Raw genomic sequence first — 17,999 nt, 5'->3', positions numbered from 1 at the left:
ATATCAAAGTCGTATTTTAAAGCCGCTTAAATATGTGTGTGAAACTTCACCTCCATTCCTAGTTGGCCAAGTCTTTTAGGTAATATAGGGCGCTGTCGTTAGTTAGCTATAGAGGCATTTCGGCCTTACGTAGATAGACGCTCCGCTCCATTAATATACCTACTATTGATCACCATGCATGTTACGTGTCTATCAGGTTCACTCTTTGAGTGCTGACGTGTGCCACCATATATGGGAGAAGTCACATCATGAATGTACCTTCTGTTTATGGGACAAAAAATTCGACATAAGAATAGCTCTATTCAAGCACAAGCTACCTTGTCATCGTAGAAGGTGTGCTACATAATTGACGCTCGTGTTCGGTTATTTACTGATACTGCTGTTGTTTTGACTGACTATTGAATTAATAAAGAATGTAATTGAGCCAGACAAACGCCTTCCGTACTAATATTCTAAATGGTTCTCGAAACTATTACACAAGACGATACACCATCTTGCAATAGCCAGGCCGTGTTTGCCGTTGGTCTAAGCAGTGCGCACGATAACCGTCATTAGACACGGATGCAGTTGAGTTGGCTCACACACTGATAATGATAACCATAGCTTGAACAGTGAGCAGCGCATATAATGATGGGAATGAAAATAGTGATCAATATTTTCTGTATTGATGGTGTTGTTTTCCGCTAAGGATCAGAGCTTATCTCTGACCCTTCGAGGGCTATCTAGATGGGTGAACTGCCTGCGGTATCCATCGTAAAAGCGGGAAGACGGCATTATGATAAATGTAGAGCCACAAGCAGACTATCAAAGAGGTCTCGCTCCACGAATTGCAAGTGAACGGCTTCTTACTACGGTTTTTAATCATTCACGTTATGGTTTCCCTATCCATTATGGAATACCAGCAAAATTCCAGCATGTCAAGTGCCCACACAGTTTGCCGAAGCTGTGATCCAATGGAGAAGTTCCGAATTACAACCACAAACTAATGACCAGGTAGGCATGGCTGGACAAATAAGATCTTCTTAACCTAAAGATGGTGGAGTCATCCGAAAGAGGGAGTTGGCACGAGATAAATTGCGCCAATTACGTGCCTATAGTCTCACAAATTATTGAATAATTTGCTCCACCTCCCCAGTTTCATAATTTTCCTCTCTATACTTGCCTCTAAGCTCTCGAGGCTGGGTGGAGCAACCCCTCAGTGACGAGCCGACACTGTTCTTTTCATACTAAGGCCTATGGTGATACCGATAAGGAGACTGAAACAGCTATTAATGTTCTGTTATTTTAAATAGGCGGCCAAAATTCCCTGGGAAGGGGGACCTGAGGCCTTTTTACATCATCGGCTGCTTTCTACTGACTTGAGTTTGGTGGATGATTCGGTGCTGCATGCGGTGGCCCGAAACAAGTGTGTCCTTCCTCCGCAACACCGTTCAAACCTCTACTTTATCTGTGCCGAGCTAAAGAAACCGAGCCGTGTGCTTTGATTGAACTTCATTTCAATAATCGCGTTAACTAGGTCACTTTCTGAAACCTTTGCATGATTTCAAGGCTAAACGAACGAGGCCAAGGCGTAATACGTGACCTTTACGTTTCCAAGTGTGCCATACATATATATATCGATCTTGGAGGGTGCGCGGGGCTTAAGAGTTAAGTTATGTTCTTACTATGATAGACAATACAACAGGGACGAAATCAAATTTAAATTCTGAACTCATTGCCCTTAAACATTCGTGATGTACTACTAACAGCTATCGACCTGACTCGGTGACTGAATTATGCCAAAGTATACAACAAATCGCTTTATTGCGACTTGCGATGAGCCTGTAGCCAGTTCAACCACTCTGAGAAGATGCTTGTCTGCACCGCAGCGCCGCGTAGTGCCCAATCCTTAAGACTCGAGTAGTACACATCCATCACCTTTTCCACATCGTTAATCGAACTTGCTATTAGCAAACCACTCGAAGAGACGGCACGGGCGAATGCATGTGACTGATCCTTTGGTGCTTCTTGTAAGACTTGCTGCAGTAACTCCAGGGTGCCACCGCTCTTGGTCTTCTGCTTCTTGACAGCATCCGAAAAATCACCAATGACTTTGATCGCTTTGTTGCCGATTTCCTTTGTCGATGTTGTCCGAATTGTCTGCAACAACGGCAGAAGTAGCTCGAATGCGAGTGGGTTTTGAGCTTCTTTTTTGACATACGAGTCCAAGAAGTCCAGAATCCGATGTTTGAAAATGATCATAGTTTCCTTGGCATCCTGGTTCTTCTTCTTCTTGTTGGGTTTCTGTGCCCTTTGCTTGAAGACTTCCGCCAGTTTCTGGTCGAACTCCATCATATCAGAATCCGATAGATCGGAATCATCCGACGAGTCAGCATCCTTGTCCTTGTCCAGACGATGACTACCAAGAATTTCCTCAAGCTTCGCGTCAAGATCAGCATATGCCTGAGTATCACCATCCTCTTCTTCCTCGTTTTCATCATCGCTCTCTCCCTCTGAGTCGGGAGCAGCACCGTTAAGTGTGACGAATTCGACATCAGAGCCAATCTCTGAAACTTCATCCTCATCCTCCTCATCCTCCTCATCCTCATCTTCCTCGTTACCTTCACTGGCATCTGACCCTTCCGCGACATCAAGCATTTCTTCATCCTCGGCGTCGAAGAGCGCCTGCTGACCCTTCAGGTTCTCTTCAGCTGTCAAGGGATCGGTAAGACGTTCCAGCGCATCAGCTGTCATTTGAGACGTGAAAGAACCAAATACTTCTTGAGTAACTTGCCGCATCATCGGAGATGGGCGTGATACAAGAGACAACAAAATTTCGACGAGAAGCGCAGATGCATCACTGTCTGCCTCATTGAGCTTCTCTGAGCATTGTTTTAGATCTGCCAATGTGTTGAGTGCATCCGAGTCTCCGTTGTATAGCTGCAAGATGGTGATAGCATAGAGAAGCGCAAAGCCAAGGGAAGAGCTTGAGCTCTTGGTAGACTTAGAGGATTTGATCAGCTTTTTCAGTGTTTTCGTCGCTGCTTTTCGCTCCGCCTCGATCTCTGCACTCATTTGCACAGCTGTCGCATCGATGGCTAACACGGCATTGCACAAATATTCGTAGTCTTCTTGTCGTTTAGTGAGTTTGGCAAATGCCGACTCGAGACGGTTGCGGAAATAGTCTCTTGTCTTCGTCGATAATTCCGGACTGAACGAATCATCCTTCTTGGAATAGGCACAACTGGTCATTTGGTTGATTGCAGTCTCAAGGATCTTACCCCTTGATTTTGCCTCTCTGGAGTCGCCGCCAGCAAGAGGCTTGTCTGATGTGCAGATCTTGACCAAGTAATCGGCGTATGCGCGTCTCAGCCTCTCAGCCTCTGGCGCATCATCGTCATTGAGCGCTTTAACTGGGTTCCGAAGAAGAGCAAAGATAGCATCAGCATCCTCAACGAATGGCGTTTGAAGAAGCTTCTCGATTGTTTTTGACTTCGTCCTTTGATCAAAATCATATGCCCCGTTCTTGCCGAGAAGTTGAGCTAGAACAGGCAGGAGGAAAGTGGGTTCTACCTCCACGACATCCTCTATGGTCTTGAGCGACTTGTTCGCAGCTAGGTGGAGATAACGATCCTCTTTCGCTGCCTGGTTGATCAAGCACTTCATCAGATTTCTTGAGAACAGCTCTTTGACCAGTGTTGCGTTCTTGATTGCCGCAAGACCTCCTAGGAACTTCTGAAATATCATGAAGCCACGATACTTCTGTTGTTCTGAAGCATTCTTCGAGAATAGCCCATCTGCAATTTGTTAGTACAATGTACAACGTGACGGTTTGTCACAGAACCTACCATCAACAACGGTATTCCAGAAAAGTGTGAATCGCTCAGAATCAATTCCTTTAGCCGTCTCGGTTTGTGCGGTGAAATATGCCAAAATAATATCCCAGACGAAGTGAAGCTGCGAATTCCAGCTACTTGTTGCAACCTTTGACTTCGGGACGTCTTTGTCGCCGGTGTCCTGCTTCACGTTTTCCTTCAGGACATTGGCCAATTCAGGTATACTCTTTGTCGCCAATGGATCGGCCCAGGGCTTGCTAGGCACCTTAAGCTTCGGATAAATTCGTGCAACCTGAATCCAAATACCCACACCTTCCGCTGTTTTGCCCCATCCAGCGTCGGCCAACTTCTTTAGCAGTTCTCCAGCCCTTTCCTGGCCCATTTGCGGCAAAGCTTGGACAATCACCCACGCGGTGTGTGATTTCATCCACACCTTCTTGTCAGCTAGTTTCAGTAGCAGATCTAGGACAGTTTGCCATCTCGAGTTGTCTTCGCCAAAGAGGATTTTCGCCTCAACAAAAGACTTGAGTCCGAAGAGCTGCCCAAAATAGTGATCGCGCTCCTCTGGACCTGAAATACCACCACTTGGTTGGGTTTTCTCCAGCAAAATGCTCAAGACGTTGTCGAATGTTAAACCGGGATACTTGGATTCAGCAAGCTTCTCTTTGCCGAAGAGCTGGCCGAGGATTTCAGTCAGGACGAGACTATAGCCAATCCTGGCGGCGTTTCGGGAACTGGCAAGCCCACGAAAGAGACGATATTCCAGATGCCTTTTCAAAGCGGGCTCTTCGCTGCTTAGTAGGCCGGTAATGGCTGCGTCAGCGGCCGCAATATGTTCCGTGCTATCGAAACTTCCGAGAAGGTCGTAAATTCTGGCCTCCCGCTTGCGGTTCTCAACATCCAGCTTCTCGGGAAAAGCTGACTTGTCGAGTTCTAGGTCTTGAGGTGCAACAACAGCCACAACGTCGCCATTCTTAGCTTTCTTGCGCGACGGCTGATTACCGCTAATGTTGGCTTTAGCACCGCGCTTTCTTTTTCCGCCCATGTTGAGAATTAATTGGCGATGTTGTAGTTCGTTGTGTTCACTTATGGCCTTCTGGTGCTTCAACTTTTTTTCGAGATTCATGGGTACTGCCGCCAATCACCGCTCGGCAGAAATCGAAAAGTGGTTAGCAGGGTGGGGCTCGTGGACGTGCATTGCCTGATGCTAGCTGAGTTAGGTGCAAGCTCATGGCTAGTCTAGCGGCTCCAAACCTCGCTATGGACCCATACCACATATTAGTATTGAGCTCCCTACATTGTTATTAGTCTAGATCGATTAAGCCGGCCATTGTATGAGTAACACCGTAGAATCGAATAGTCGCTTTTGCAACGAACCCTCGGAAGCCTAGCTGATATCACACACCCGTTACTTTCCTTGAACAGCGGGAGAAATTACATGTAGCTTCTATGGTTCAGTTGTTTCCGTGAGGAACAACTGACCCGGATTCACTGTGCCTTGGTCGGCTCGGTAATCACTTCGTTATTCCCTTCTCGAGCTAGCTTTGCATCATACTTAAATTTCATGGAAACAGAAATCCCGGATTAGATTGGAGACGATCAGTGCGATTTTGCTTTAATCCGCACTTGGGTACCGGTAGTCCGACCCTGTGATAAGCATATTCGCTTGAGCTACTACCGGGGTTGGGTCACTTGTTCTCATGCAGGTCTTAAGTTTGGGCTCAGATCAAATAACATAATTGTGCCTTATTGTTCTAGAAACAACCTTATATGTGACAAGCGGTTGAGCCTCATGAAACCGTCTCCCCCCCACCCCCCATAGCCAGTGTCTAGGGTCATGAGTAGCTTAATCGTACCAAAGTAGATTTCGCCTGCGATTACTTTTGATTTCGCCGGAATACCTGGATCAGTAGCATTAGGTACCTACACGTTGCCATGGCTTGCTTGGCCAGTGTTATTTAGGGAGTATTTCCCGAAACAGGCAATAAGCTATGCGCCTATCGCCGATGATAAAACTCAAATTGTTTGCCAACCTCTGTCTACAACATGTCGAAATTCAAAGCTATAGATGGAAGAGGTGGGAATTCTATTAAGCGTTGATTACTGCCAGAGCAGTTGTGGAAGTGTGTAACATAATTGCCACTGCAAAACTGTTATAATATAAGTCAGTATTGCCCCTTACTGACTGGGTGAGGCATTACAATGGCTGACAAAACTAGCTCAAGTTCGGAATTCACCATAGTGAATACCTAGTAGTGATCCGGACCTTCTTCGACAGTCATGATGGAACCACGTCTCTGCTCAATCAGAGTTTAATGTCAGGCACGCTCCAAGTCTCGGCCGCTACCCCTTTGAAGACCCCGTCAACCTTGTTACAACAATAAGTACAAATAACATTAACTTCCGGCTCAACGTTCGCCACTTCTAGTAAGCGTTAGTCTTTCTAGAAATAAGATTGAGTAATGAGGCACATCTTGCTCTCTCCTCACTTCGGTTCATGGTTACTGCAGTCATGCTAGAAATGGCAATATAATGTATGGACAAGGCTCAAAGCAGACAAGCTTAGCCTTCAGCGTTGAACTTGCTGCTGCAATATAACCGCTTTCGGTACATACGGGCTATCATTGTGCACAAGCAAGATTCAAAACCCTGACTAAGTGTCAAATCCGTAATCATAATCACCTAAGACCTCATTCAATTCCTACAATTTAACAACACTAAGCTTCACTTAACTAACTTGTATTCATTCAGTATCCGATAAGAACTAGAAGCAGTATATCCAACAGTCTTCCGAAGGTATTGCAAAACCGAAATGCGCAACATGTGCTCACCCGAGAGCAACCCACGGGCGTGCCGCGTGCTTCAATCGCTTGCTTCAAAAGGAGGTAATATTATAACGAATACCATAGGTAGAAGTGAATCGCTACAGCACGTTATTCGATCTACATTGTTCGAAAAGGTTAATTCCATGTCTCACTCGTCTAGAGATCTCAACCTTATTTGACGCGAACACGACGCGTGCCACATATAATACCCTGAAGAGCAGGCAATACATGGCTAACGAGTCCTTCAACGACACAGGATAAAATTACGTTTTAATTCAGCTTACAACACCAATCATCCCGGGTAAGCACTCGCTCAACTGGTAATTTCACTCCTAGCGACTCAAACTTTTAATGCGCGGACAGGAGGATCCCGCATCCAGTGGCAGATGTGGCCATGAACAAACGCATCATCATTCAAGTAGACCCAAAATATAAGTGGCAGACAGAGATTTGGTTATAGACGCGTGGAAAGGGCTGTTTTAGTTCAAGTCTTTCTTACACGCGAGCGCAAGCGAAAGCGAAACGAAGATATTCCACAACCGCGGACACCGAAATACGATACGTGCTGATTGTAAAAGCCGCTTGAGGAAAGAGGGTAGGAAGCAAAGAAAGAAAGAAAGAAAGAAAGAAAGAAAGAAAGAAAGAAAGAAAGAAAGAAAGAAAGAAACCTCCGTCGTCAATATGCGTTGTAGGGCCTGCGAACAGGTGGTCTATTGGACAGTGGAGCATTACCTGTCCTTCGTTCGATATATTGCCACTTCGCGATGGTTCCTTGCAAGCCGGCCACAACAGGTCCAGACCCATGCATACAGGCTCGTGAGAACCCTGTTTTAATTAATATTATATACGGCTGCAATGATCGTGATTGAACTGAAAGCGGACAGATAGGGCTGTGTTGCCCAGCGGGCAAGATCAATACATATTTTCACCGGATGCTTGTCTCTGCACAGCCGACCTTTAGTTCCACCAAGCGATCCAGGGTCGCCGGTATCTGCCGTCACTAGAATACGTATTGTACGCTGTGAATCCTAAGGAGTGATCGTGAGTTCCAAAGAACATTGAGTTCTTTAGAGGACAGCCAGTTTGCATGATTGCAATGTCACCCAAGCTTTTTGGCCAATAGAAAGATATGCTCTGCTTAGCGCACCAAAACCAGCTCGATGATTCGAACAATGCTGATCCCGAAATAGCAGTGGATTCGTACAAGCACGCTGACGACTTGTGAGAATGTGCAATCGACAGGAATGTGCCGGTACTATCCAAAGACAAGCAAACTTCTCTACTCCAGTACGCAGCCTTGTCCGCTCCTGAAACCGGTTGTTTGCCAAAACTACTGGACAGTGCGCCATGGAGCTTGGTTTTTGTCAACGTCTCCGTAGCGGTTGTTTGAGGACGCCCGGTTTAAGCCGAGGGCTAGTTTTATATGTATATTCGTCCTCCCACCGTGACGACCATGGTCTTCGGACCAGGTCAGCAAGTTGTATATGCACTATAATCAAAAGTGAGCAGCTAATATGTAATTGTATTGGAACCCATCCTTCTGCCAGGGTCCAAAGCCCGCGTTGCTTCGTCTAAATATTTCGCTGATGTGAGACGCATGCTGTGGGTATGATAAGGTTAGCCGAGAGCTGCATGGCCAAGCAAGAAAAGCTCGATAGCCCACCAGGGCTTAGCACGCACGTATCCCGTGATCTCGCGACTTGACTAGGGTAGCTGCAGCGCTCAAAGCTCAATGTTTACAGTTCCACGCGTACTTGGGTTTGTTTACTCAGGAGGCAGATAATGTTCTTACCCCTCATTAGCCGCTTTTCAGCTGCAGGACGAAGGAGCTTCCCCATGAACGGTGCCTCCATGCAACATGCTGTTAGGCCCTTGCGCTTATCAAACGAAGACATGCAGGAGCTAGCGTTTTCGTCACAATCCAGGTTTGCGAATGGCTCGGACGGCTTGTGTCCTGTCAGCTTGGATCGGGTCAATTGGAACACATGAGGCAAGCCATTAACATGCAAGAAATCGCATTATTGAAGACGCCGTTGCCGCTGTCATTGAAGTATGCGGCGTAGCCTGGGAGAAATCAGGCCGAGAGGGGAAATCCAGGGTGTGCATCAGCCCAGCTGAACACGCGCCGATTCACCCTCCGGGTGCGCCGCACCGGCGAGAGTAGATCTGACTTTCTTGCGACAGCGGTTCATTGCAGAGCTTGGGTTTCTCATTGGTTGTTTCCCGGATCTCATCTGATCTTTCTCTTGCTTCTTCCTCATGCAGGTCATCTGTGTGCATTGATTGGAGCGCCGAAGAGGCGGTCAGATTCGACCTGAGACAGCTATCAAAGGTGAAGCTCTTCAGAGCCCAAACAGCAACAAGTATTTCCACAAAAAGTAAACAAAGTTTATGCTAGTAAACAACGCAAACGTAAGAAATCTCGAATCCGATATCTCGATGTGAGAACTGCCACCTGCTGAATACATGCTATTTCGCCAGCTCCTGCAAAGAGGATCCTGTCGGAAGATCTTTCAATTGCCCAAGAGTCAATCTGGACTGGTTACCCATCTTTACGGGGCAATGACAGTAGAGTATGCTCTCGCGACCATGGTATGGACGAGCCAAACATTCCACTTCAATCGCATAGCGATGGGATCGAGACTGTTAAACTCAGCAATGACGTCGGTTCATGGTTCGGGAGATCGAAGCTTTGGTTGGAGCATCGAACCTTCTCACAACCCTCCACATTGGCTCTTTAGAACTAAGTTTTGGTGGCCGTATTCCGTAGAGAGCTTCCAGAACAGCACTGGCTCTTTGTTGGTCGTTGCACAACAACGTTGAGACTTGGTGTGAGGCTGATGTCCACATAGGCTCATACACACAGCCCACTGTTTTATCCATTTTGATTGTGCTTAACCCTCGCAACTATTGCGACAGGGTATTCAAAGATACTTACAGATTTCCTTCTGATGAGGCTCGGGTGTCGCTGCTGGCACCTGCTGCCATTAGATTCAATAGACAAATTTGCGTAATGGATACACGCGCTTGTTTCTTCCAATCATAGATAGACACGCCATCTTGAGGCTCTGTGTTATCCGCCATTGCAAGATTGCACAATGCACAAGGCACTATTCTTTTTCTCCTGTTCTTTCAAAACAAACCATCCAGGGCAAACACGACGATTGCTAATATTGTGGGATACATTATGGTAGTCCCGCCGTGGCAGAAAGCACAGCTAGTTTTGGGTGCTACTGAACGGGACTTGCGGGCGCACGGCAATGCAACCACTCTGAGATGCCGTAGAACTGGAACTGTTGGTCATGGTAACCACAAGTAAGCAGCAACGGCGCGTCTCGGAATGAGTGAGATTTCTGTCGTTTCTCTCAGCTGGCGCGGCTCTCCGCAGCTATCGCAACCTATCATATGAACAGCAAGGAAGCGGGGGCACCGCTAGCATCGTCATGCATGATCCCATCCCACCTGCAATAGCTGCCGGGGTGATGCTTATTCACAGGGCAACCAAGAGCAAGTTGCTCGCTCGGTTGAGCTCGACTGAGAATCGAGATGCTCATTACTCCGAAACAGCTCCGCGCCGTATAGAGCTTGTTACTAGTGCTTAACGCATTTCGAAGGAATGTTTCCCCAGTTTCGAAACCGAAGCCCATAGGGAACTCTCGTCTCAAGAGATCGAGGTAGCATGCGGAGCGACGATGAAGCACGGCAGTTTGCTAATTGTCATAGCTCCTCCAAATGTCCCCGCAACCCAGCAAGCCACTGGGTGCGCGAGGTTGCGACTTGTAATTTGCGAAAGAGCTCTGGACCAGTCCGAGACCCTGAATTTGTTGGTGACTGTATCGCAGGACGTGCGCAAGACAAAGAGCAATTGCGTTTGAACACGTGCATGATGGATGTTTTTGTCTGGAGAATAAACGCTATAAATCTGCCTGTTCTTGAAGAACATCACTTTGTGGGACAGGCAGGCAGGTCTAACCTTCCATTGCAGCAGCGTTAATGTGTGAGCCGAAGCCGCAGATGGTTTTGATCAGCCGTTGCTGCAAACGTGAAAATACATACTATGTAGTCTCGTCAAGGCGCCAGAGGTCATTGGTTGGATGTACAACTCTTGGCATTTCCCATGGCGCTTGGAAGTGTGTTGTATTCTTCATCTAGCCAGCGTGCTGCAGTCGGATACCCGAATTAAGGGCTTTGCGCGATATCTCAACACACACATTTGCTGACCCAAGCTTTCTGACAAGTTGAGTGAATCGCTTGCGGAAGGGCTATTCTCAGTCGAGGTCTCAGGTGCTGAACTCTCGCTGGCGCTAGGATACAGCTGGGATGCCAGACGGACGGCCCAGAAGCGACTGGGGTCTTTCCAGAAGAGGAAGACATGGATATCTTAAGCATGCCCTCAGAGGCTCAATAGCTTTGCGATCGGCCGACATTGATGCTTTGTTCGGAGCGTGCATAAGCACATACCTCTCCTAGCAAGACCAGGAGATCAAAAGGTACAATGAAGTGGAAGTAAAAAGTATCAATGGGCATAAGTGTATGCCCCTTGCTGAACCATGGCCGTGGTTCAGGTTAATGCAGGGCACAACAGAACCAATGCCGAGTCGATGGTTGAAGATGGGCAAACGTTGAACTCAGTCGGAAGCCCAATTTCTAAATCTGGACACAATAGTGAGTACTGCCAATTTAACATTTACAACACTGTTGCTGCTGATCTAATTCTGATCATCTTTGGAATGGTACATTTTCATAAGAAGTGTTGCTAATTTTACAACCTAAAGCTTGGGGCCTCGGTGATTATGTTCCTGCTTTCTTTGAAGGAGGACCCGAAAGACTTGACCGTGGGCCTCCGTCTTAGCGATCGAGCTGCTCCCAAAGTTTGAATTTCGAAAGGATCTTGTTGAGAATAACCCACAATGAGGCTCGATGACAACAGACCAGCATAACTCGGCGAGTGCAAGTCGCTTGCATTTGATTGTTGACACGATTGGGATATGTGCTGCCCGCTAAGATGGGCTTGTGCAGCTGTGACCCCGGGATGCACTGATGCAGAACATGGAGTAGAACATACATAAGTTTGGTTCCTTGAAAATTGGAGCAGTCAGCCCCAGCGAGTCACTGTGAGCCTTGGTTCTAGCGTGTCTAGGTATGGGGACGCCCTCTGAACAGAGGACCCCGGGGGCACCCTCGGGGCACAAAGGATGGCCTAGGGATCCCCTCTGGGCATTCTCCAGCTGTGGTGGTAGCGAAATACAGGTTTTGTCCGCCTGGAAGTTAGCGAATATGATGTAACCAGCGTGCGAGAAACCCCACTAGTGTTGGACGCTGTGCACTATGCCTAGCGCTTAGCATGGCCCCAAAGCAAGCTGTGGACGCAATAACCCCTGTAACAGACAGCGGTTGAAGACACGCTAAAAGCTGTAGGTCACATCCTAGTTGCAGCGAGCCAGGGACAACCATCCCACACCAAATTGCCCATGACAACGCCAGCAGCTGGGCCCAGCGGGTTTCTGGGTTTCTAGTTGCAGGCGTAGTTGCAGGCGTGCACACCCTCACCTTGGGTCGCCGAACAAAAGGCACCTTCACCCACCAATTCGAGGACTGCTTCCTTCCTGCTCTCTATCCGGCCTTGAAGTACCCGACACTTCATCCCATTGCCGTAGTCGTTTTCCTCCGACAACCAGCACACGTTCACCGGTGCAGTAGCGTGTCTGACACCAGACTACAGGAGAGCGAACGAGCAGATCCCCCTCGGGCAATTGAAAGAGTCGAGTCTTCGTATAAGTGCAGTGTCCGGGTTACCGAATGCGGGCGACGTGCTGGGACTTGAGCTCTGATCATTGGACGCAACCAGCTGAGCTACTCTGTGGTGTTCCATGTGGGAAAGCGACTCAGAAGACTTACAACGACCGCTATTACTCGGCTCCCTGTACTACTGCAGTACCGTACCTTAGGACCACACCACGCTGGAGCACCGCTACCACTTACAAGGCCGACCCTGACCTTGAACGAGAATCCTCGCCATCCTCGGACGAATTGACTTGACTCGCAACTTCCCTTTGCACAAAAAACAAGGGAATAAAGCAGTCTTATAACTTGGCCATTCATTAATTAATCAAACCACCCCTAGCTAATTGCAACTATTTGCATAATCAAAACCAAATAGTTGCGTTAATCCTCTTTTTCGTGGCCGACCACCCCGCGGCACTGCAAAAACCTCCGTCCGGTTGCCCTCCACCACCAAAGCGTCGTCGTTACTTGGTCAACTGCACGATCCCTTTTGAAACGGCCCCGTCACCAGTTTTCAAATTTTCACCTCGACCTTTGACTCGCGGATCTGTTAACTCAGTATCTGCTTGAACACAAGGGTCTCTCTGAATTCAACACTTCTGTTGGTCGGCTTGGAAAGACAAAAGGTTGCAACGTCGCCTCCCATCAAGAGATAGAGAAGAGAGAGCCAAAGAAGGACAGAAGAAAACAGAAAGAGCACTGCCGGTTGCTGGATCACTTCAGTCCTCGATATAACACCCTCGACAAGCAGGAAGCATCCATTGATTGTGACGACGTACTACCCACCACCTGTACTTAGATACATGATCGACTGCTTCCCCCAACAGGCATTTGAGAAGTACGGTTATCATCATATAACCTCCCGAGATTTCTAGAGTTTCCAGTCCCTCCATCCATTCAACGAGATCTGTACACTCCAATCGCCTAGAAAGCACCCTCGCCATGGACGCTTCCTCACCCCTTGCTGCCATGCACCCGGCACCTCCCCCTACATGGGGCTCAACTGCTGACATATATCGATCGCATGCTCAATTCAGTGCTAGCAAATCGTTCGGGTCAGGTACCTTCAATATCCGCGAGCAGCTGCAGAGATCGAAACCGGGCTACTTCGACGTCAAGTCCGTCCGTGGCTGCTCCCCTACTGCCAGTCTTGCTGCAGACCTGTCCCAGAACTTCAGGATAGACAATGAAGCTAGGTGAGTCTCTACATACATGAAAACCCCCGTCTTATGCCTGTTCATACTGACTTACACGAACCATTCAGCCCACGGTTCCCGACTCCTCGTCGAGCCCTCTTCACCTCAAACATGCTAGGAAACATGGATAGCCGAGGTAGGATCAAGTCACTTACCACTAGGGAAGATCTTGGAGAACTGACTCGAACCTGGAACAGACTATGTCACGACGCCTCCCCTGCCGGCATCCTCTTCACCCGTACCCGTGGACGTCGGCGACATGATGGACATTTCTCCATTGCCTCACAAGGAACCGTTCAATGGTTTCATTGAGATCACTTCTCCAACACCAGGCGAGCTTCCTCAAGACGACGACGACGACGACGATGACGACTCTATGATGCTGGAATCTCCTGTTGCCATGGTGCGCCAACAGTCTCTCGAGCCCCCAAGACCTGACAGCCGGAGACGTGTCGGGCTTCGCCGGCCTTCTTTGACTCGCACAAAGGGGTATTCGACTAATTCGCTGGCAAACCGGCTACATCCCGAAGCCCAGTTTCCCAACTTTAGGTTCGGCTCCGAGTCTCGCCTTAGCACTGCCTCGGCGTTATCCCTGGGCGAATGCTTTGCAGACTCTCCTCCGCAGGAGAAGAGGCCTCAGAGTGCCAACAGCCCCTCGTCGAATGGCCCTGGGTCCTTCCGTCCTAAGCCTCAGTTTGCCAGTCTTAGTGGTAGAAGAGAGCTTGGCGGCAGTTCTCCCATCAACGCCCATACCCGACGGCCCTCAAATCCCTTCCAGCGCCCACGTCGTCAATATAGACGATCATTGAGCATGTTCGAGAACCCTGTCGAAGTTGTCAGAGCCAAGACAGCCGATCCTGTCCCCCAAAGCGGTCTCCAGGCTGTCATGGACATTGAGGATGTCCATGAACCCATCCTCCCTCATTTCTTGCCTGAAGGTGAGAATGATACTATTCCTCGTATCTCGCAGGAGACCTTCTTGGACGTTTTGAACGGCAAGTTTGAGGAACAGTATACTCAGCGTATTGTTATTGACTGTCGCTTTGAGTACGAGTACGATGGAGGCCATATTGACGGCGCAATCAATTACAACGACAAGGAGCTCCTGGCACGCCATCTGTTTGACACTCCAATGGATGGCAAAGTCTTGCTGATATTCCACTGCGAGTACTCGGTACACCGCGCGCCCATGATGGCTCGACACGTACGCTCGCAAGATAGAACTGTCAATGCAGAGTTCTACCCCAAGCTGACTTATCCTGATGTCTACATCGTGGACGGTGGGTACAGTGAGTTCTTCACACAGTATCCTGGTAGATGCTACCCTCAATCATACGTGGAAATGAATGATCAGGAGCACATTGCCACCTGTGAGCGCGAAATGGGTAAGCTTCAACAAAAGCGGAAGGGCCTGAACCGAGCAAAGACTTTTGCGTTTGGTGCACGTGAATCCATGGTTGATGCTTCCCCAACTGCCCCGTGCAGAAACAGCTTGCAAGAGTCTCCCGTCTTGATGATCGGCAATTCGCCGATCCTTGGCGCCGATCGATCGCAGACGCGTCGAATGGCGTCGTACTGATTGCTGCTTCAGACTCAAATCGGTTGAAGATTGTCTTCCTGACTACTGAGGTAGTCAGTGCATCACACCCTGCTAATCCTTGGTGCGCTCACACCTGTGAAAATCTGCCCTATCCGGCTTGCAAGTTTTGCACTTTTACATCTAATTATACCCAACTTCTCCGGCATTAGACGGTCGCATTGGCATAGCATCTGATCAACTACATTGCTTAGAGCTTCGTTGGATCCGGCATCTGATTTATCTGCTCGCTGGCGCCATCAGTTCATTCTTCTCTATTCCAAGGCATGCCGACCTTTTCTTTCACTTCGGCCTTTTTCTTTTTGTTAATTTATTTTTACACTGGAACACCATATTTGATGTGGATCGGGCCACTGACCTACACCCAAACACTCCTCTCGCCATGAGAGATACGCATGGACTTTTTCCTGCTGCGGAAAACCATATTACGATATCGACGACTGTGGGCCACCGACCCAATGGCTCACTCACAATGAAGACTATATGTACGAACATACTCATCGGACGATTCCACCGATGCCATTCCTACCAACAACACGAATTTCCTTGTATCTGACATACTACCACCCCCCCCCCCAAACAAAAAATACTCCACGAGACTGAACTCTAAACATCGCTTTTCCATACGGAACTTGTTGCTTTTCCTTTGGAGTTACCTTGGCTACCGCTGTAGGAGACAGAAAACAGCAAAGTGAGAAAGAGCTCAATCGAGAGAATGCATTTCACCACAACAGAAGCGACTTTGCAACAGACCCACATCAATACGTGGGATTCATAAATGGAGATTACTGGAGGATGAAAACAATCACCAATAGAGCTCCGTCTTTGTGACAAAAATTCACAGGAGCATGCTGAAGTGCTATAGGGGTTGTTTTTGTTTTTCCCATGTCACACATACTCTCTTTTTGAGAAGTCTGTTCCAGGTGAGGGAAGAAGACATTCGTTTGTTCCTTCTGTCCTGCTGCCATTTTATACATTGATTTATTACCTCGTCTCCTCTACATACCGATTGGAGACTGGGACCACTGGCAGGCCTGAGGCTTTCATGCCATTATGCATCAAGGCATTTCTCCAAAGGCAATAGGACGATCAAAATGCGCCCCGGCCTAGCTGACTAGTACCTAGAAAGTGTAACTAGTTAGTAACGAGAATGCTGACTCTAAACAAACCCTTGATGTGTTCTTTGTGTGCCCAGTCTCACGTCTCAGCTTTTGATCATGCACATAGCCCTGCGCTTGTTCGCATAGTAATTTTTATTGTAGTTTTGGTTCACTGACGTTAGCTAGGCAGATGACAAGCACTCCAAGCGTAGAAGGCCTTGTCCAGATGAGGATGAGATATGCCAACTCCCACGTTACTGATCGCGGCCAGTAGCTACACCCCGGTAAGTGAACAATGCTACCAGCTGGCTCCAGCACCGTTGCAATGCCTGCACCCAGTATGAACCTGCCAGAGACAGCTTCGTGCACAATGGACCTCCAAAGTAACAGCACAAAGCTTCCTAGCATGACAACAAGTGTCGCTGCCAGCGTGTGGGTGCATATGTACATCCTCTCCTAGGCTGTACCACATTCAAGAGCAGAAAGGTGGCCGCTACTGGTGGCGGCTATATTATTAGTTGCCGCCGCGACGTCACAACGAAGCAAGCCCCGATAGCTTATTAAGTGGAGTGACCAACGGGACCGTCCTGATCTGCGGGGCCGAGTCCCCCCGGGTTGATGGTAGCGGGACTTGCACGGCGAGCTGGAGAAGCTAGTTGCTTGGTGGCCCCCACGACAGTGTATTGCTTCATGACTGGATCATATCGCTTGTTTCAATCTCAGCCATACTTAGTCTAGGAGTTGACTACACTCGAGTTTCGATGTTGAGGTTGATGCAGGAAACCAGAGCTTGTGATTGGGTAAATCTGGCGGAGCCAGGCTATAGTCAGCTCCAATGACGCAACATGCGTCAAAAATCGCGCAACCACCTATTGATTGCGCCTTCCGGGCGTGTAGTATATCAATGGGTTACATGGTTGGTTACCATTAAAATATTACCTGAACTCCAAAGACGATTTACTTCTTCCAAGTCGAGGATTGTATCGTCTTTACGAGCTCGAAAGGAGACTGCTTCTAGGAAATACGCTATCCCTGGGGAATGCATACTGAAAACTTGATTTTCGATTAAGGCTACCCATTGAGCACGGCGTGACTTGTTCCTTTATCGTGCAATGTGCCTTCGATGCACTGGCTAGGCTCTGTGACATATACACCATAGTCGTAAGTCGAGGGGACGCTATGTGGCATGGCTCCGTAAGTATGATGTATTGGTGTCTGTATACGCTCACGTTCATGGCTATTGATCTTAGGCGTACGAAAATTTTACTTCCGCGAATTTCAGTAGCAGGATAATGTAATCGCTGTCCAGGCGCATCGGATGTCTCCGAGGCGCTGACGTTGAGCTAGCAGAAAACCCCGAATGCACAAGCACTTGTGATTATTCCTTGTCATTACGTGGCAAAATACCGGGTGGCAGCTGTCCAAGTCTATTAGCGGGCTCAACGCTCATGTATTGCATGTGTGGTTTTGGGATCTAGAGGTTGACCATGTCAATAGATCCTTGCCGACTCTCGATTAGAATCCGGATTGTGTAAATGGCGGTGCCAGTGTTACAAAGTGTGAAGTGATTACTGGCATCAATATATAAAGTGTGTGCCCATTATATATCTTTACTATCGTTCCTTTGGGTGTGCTATCATCTAAAAGCCTAAGGGTTCTGTAAGTTTTGGTCTTTGACGGAG

The 17,999-nt window shown here is 48.2% G+C and overlaps 3 protein-coding genes across 3 annotated transcripts; 2 read left to right on the top strand and 1 right to left on the bottom strand.

Moving 5' to 3' along the window:
- Nucleotides 1-1,654: 1,654 nt before the first annotated feature.
- Nucleotides 1,655-4,917, bottom strand: BKA67DRAFT_61261 (DNA polymerase phi-domain-containing protein). The gene is made up of 2 exons (XM_046105399.1): nucleotides 3,828-4,917; nucleotides 1,655-3,776 (listed from the first exon to the last, which is right to left on the bottom strand). Exons 1-2 carry the CDS (start codon nucleotides 4,858-4,860, stop codon nucleotides 1,801-1,803), a joined length of 3,009 nt encoding a protein of 1,002 aa, XP_045964781.1. The 5' UTR covers nucleotides 4,861-4,917; the 3' UTR covers nucleotides 1,655-1,800.
- Nucleotides 4,918-10,740: 5,823 nt separating this feature from the next.
- On the top strand, nucleotides 10,741-12,479 carry BKA67DRAFT_667579 (uncharacterized protein). Its single transcript, XM_046108618.1, has 3 exons — nucleotides 10,741-11,305; nucleotides 11,781-11,907; nucleotides 12,059-12,479. The coding sequence occupies exons 1-3, from the start codon at nucleotides 11,191-11,193 to the stop codon at nucleotides 12,462-12,464; spliced, it is 648 nt and encodes a 215-aa protein (XP_045964780.1). The 5' UTR covers nucleotides 10,741-11,190; the 3' UTR covers nucleotides 12,465-12,479.
- A 575-nt stretch (nucleotides 12,480-13,054) lies between these two features.
- Nucleotides 13,055-15,349, top strand: BKA67DRAFT_61158 (uncharacterized protein). Its single transcript, XM_046105397.1, has 3 exons — nucleotides 13,055-13,620; nucleotides 13,689-13,756; nucleotides 13,818-15,349. The coding sequence occupies exons 1-3, from the start codon at nucleotides 13,367-13,369 to the stop codon at nucleotides 15,197-15,199; spliced, it is 1,704 nt and encodes a 567-aa protein (XP_045964779.1). The 5' UTR covers nucleotides 13,055-13,366; the 3' UTR covers nucleotides 15,200-15,349.
- The last annotated feature ends 2,650 nt before the right edge of the window (nucleotides 15,350-17,999 follow it).

This window comes from Truncatella angustata (genome assembly GCF_020726525.1).
Source record: "Truncatella angustata strain MPI-SDFR-AT-0073 chromosome Unknown BKA67scaffold_1, whole genome shotgun sequence".
Lineage (NCBI taxonomy): Eukaryota > Fungi > Ascomycota > Sordariomycetes > Amphisphaeriales > Sporocadaceae > Truncatella > Truncatella angustata.
Note: the sequence above shows the minus strand (reverse complement) of the source record. Positions and strands in the feature narration are given on the sequence as shown.

Excerpts from the sequence above, each read along its gene's own strand:
- BKA67DRAFT_667579 (XM_046108618.1), top strand. The coding sequence starts at position 11,191 with ATGGCCGTGGTTCAGGTTAATGCAGGGCACAACAGAACCAATGCCGAG. Across the intron at positions 11,306-11,780 it reads TTCTAAATCTGGACACAATA|GTATGGGGACGCCCTCTGAA; the intron begins GTGAGTACTGCC and ends TAGCGTGTCTAG. Across the intron at positions 11,908-12,058 it reads CAGGTTTTGTCCGCCTGGAA|GTCACATCCTAGTTGCAGCG; the intron begins GTTAGCGAATAT and ends TAAAAGCTGTAG.
- BKA67DRAFT_61261 (XM_046105399.1), bottom strand. The coding sequence starts at position 4,860 with ATGGGCGGAAAAAGAAAGCGCGGTGCTAAAGCCAACATTAGCGGTAAT. Across the intron at positions 3,777-3,827 it reads CTGGAATACCGTTGTTGATG|ATGGGCTATTCTCGAAGAAT; the intron begins GTAGGTTCTGTG and ends AACAAATTGCAG.
- BKA67DRAFT_61158 (XM_046105397.1), top strand. The coding sequence starts at position 13,367 with ATGGACGCTTCCTCACCCCTTGCTGCCATGCACCCGGCACCTCCCCCT. Across the intron at positions 13,621-13,688 it reads AGGATAGACAATGAAGCTAG|CCCACGGTTCCCGACTCCTC; the intron begins GTGAGTCTCTAC and ends CGAACCATTCAG. Across the intron at positions 13,757-13,817 it reads AGGAAACATGGATAGCCGAG|ACTATGTCACGACGCCTCCC; the intron begins GTAGGATCAAGT and ends AACCTGGAACAG.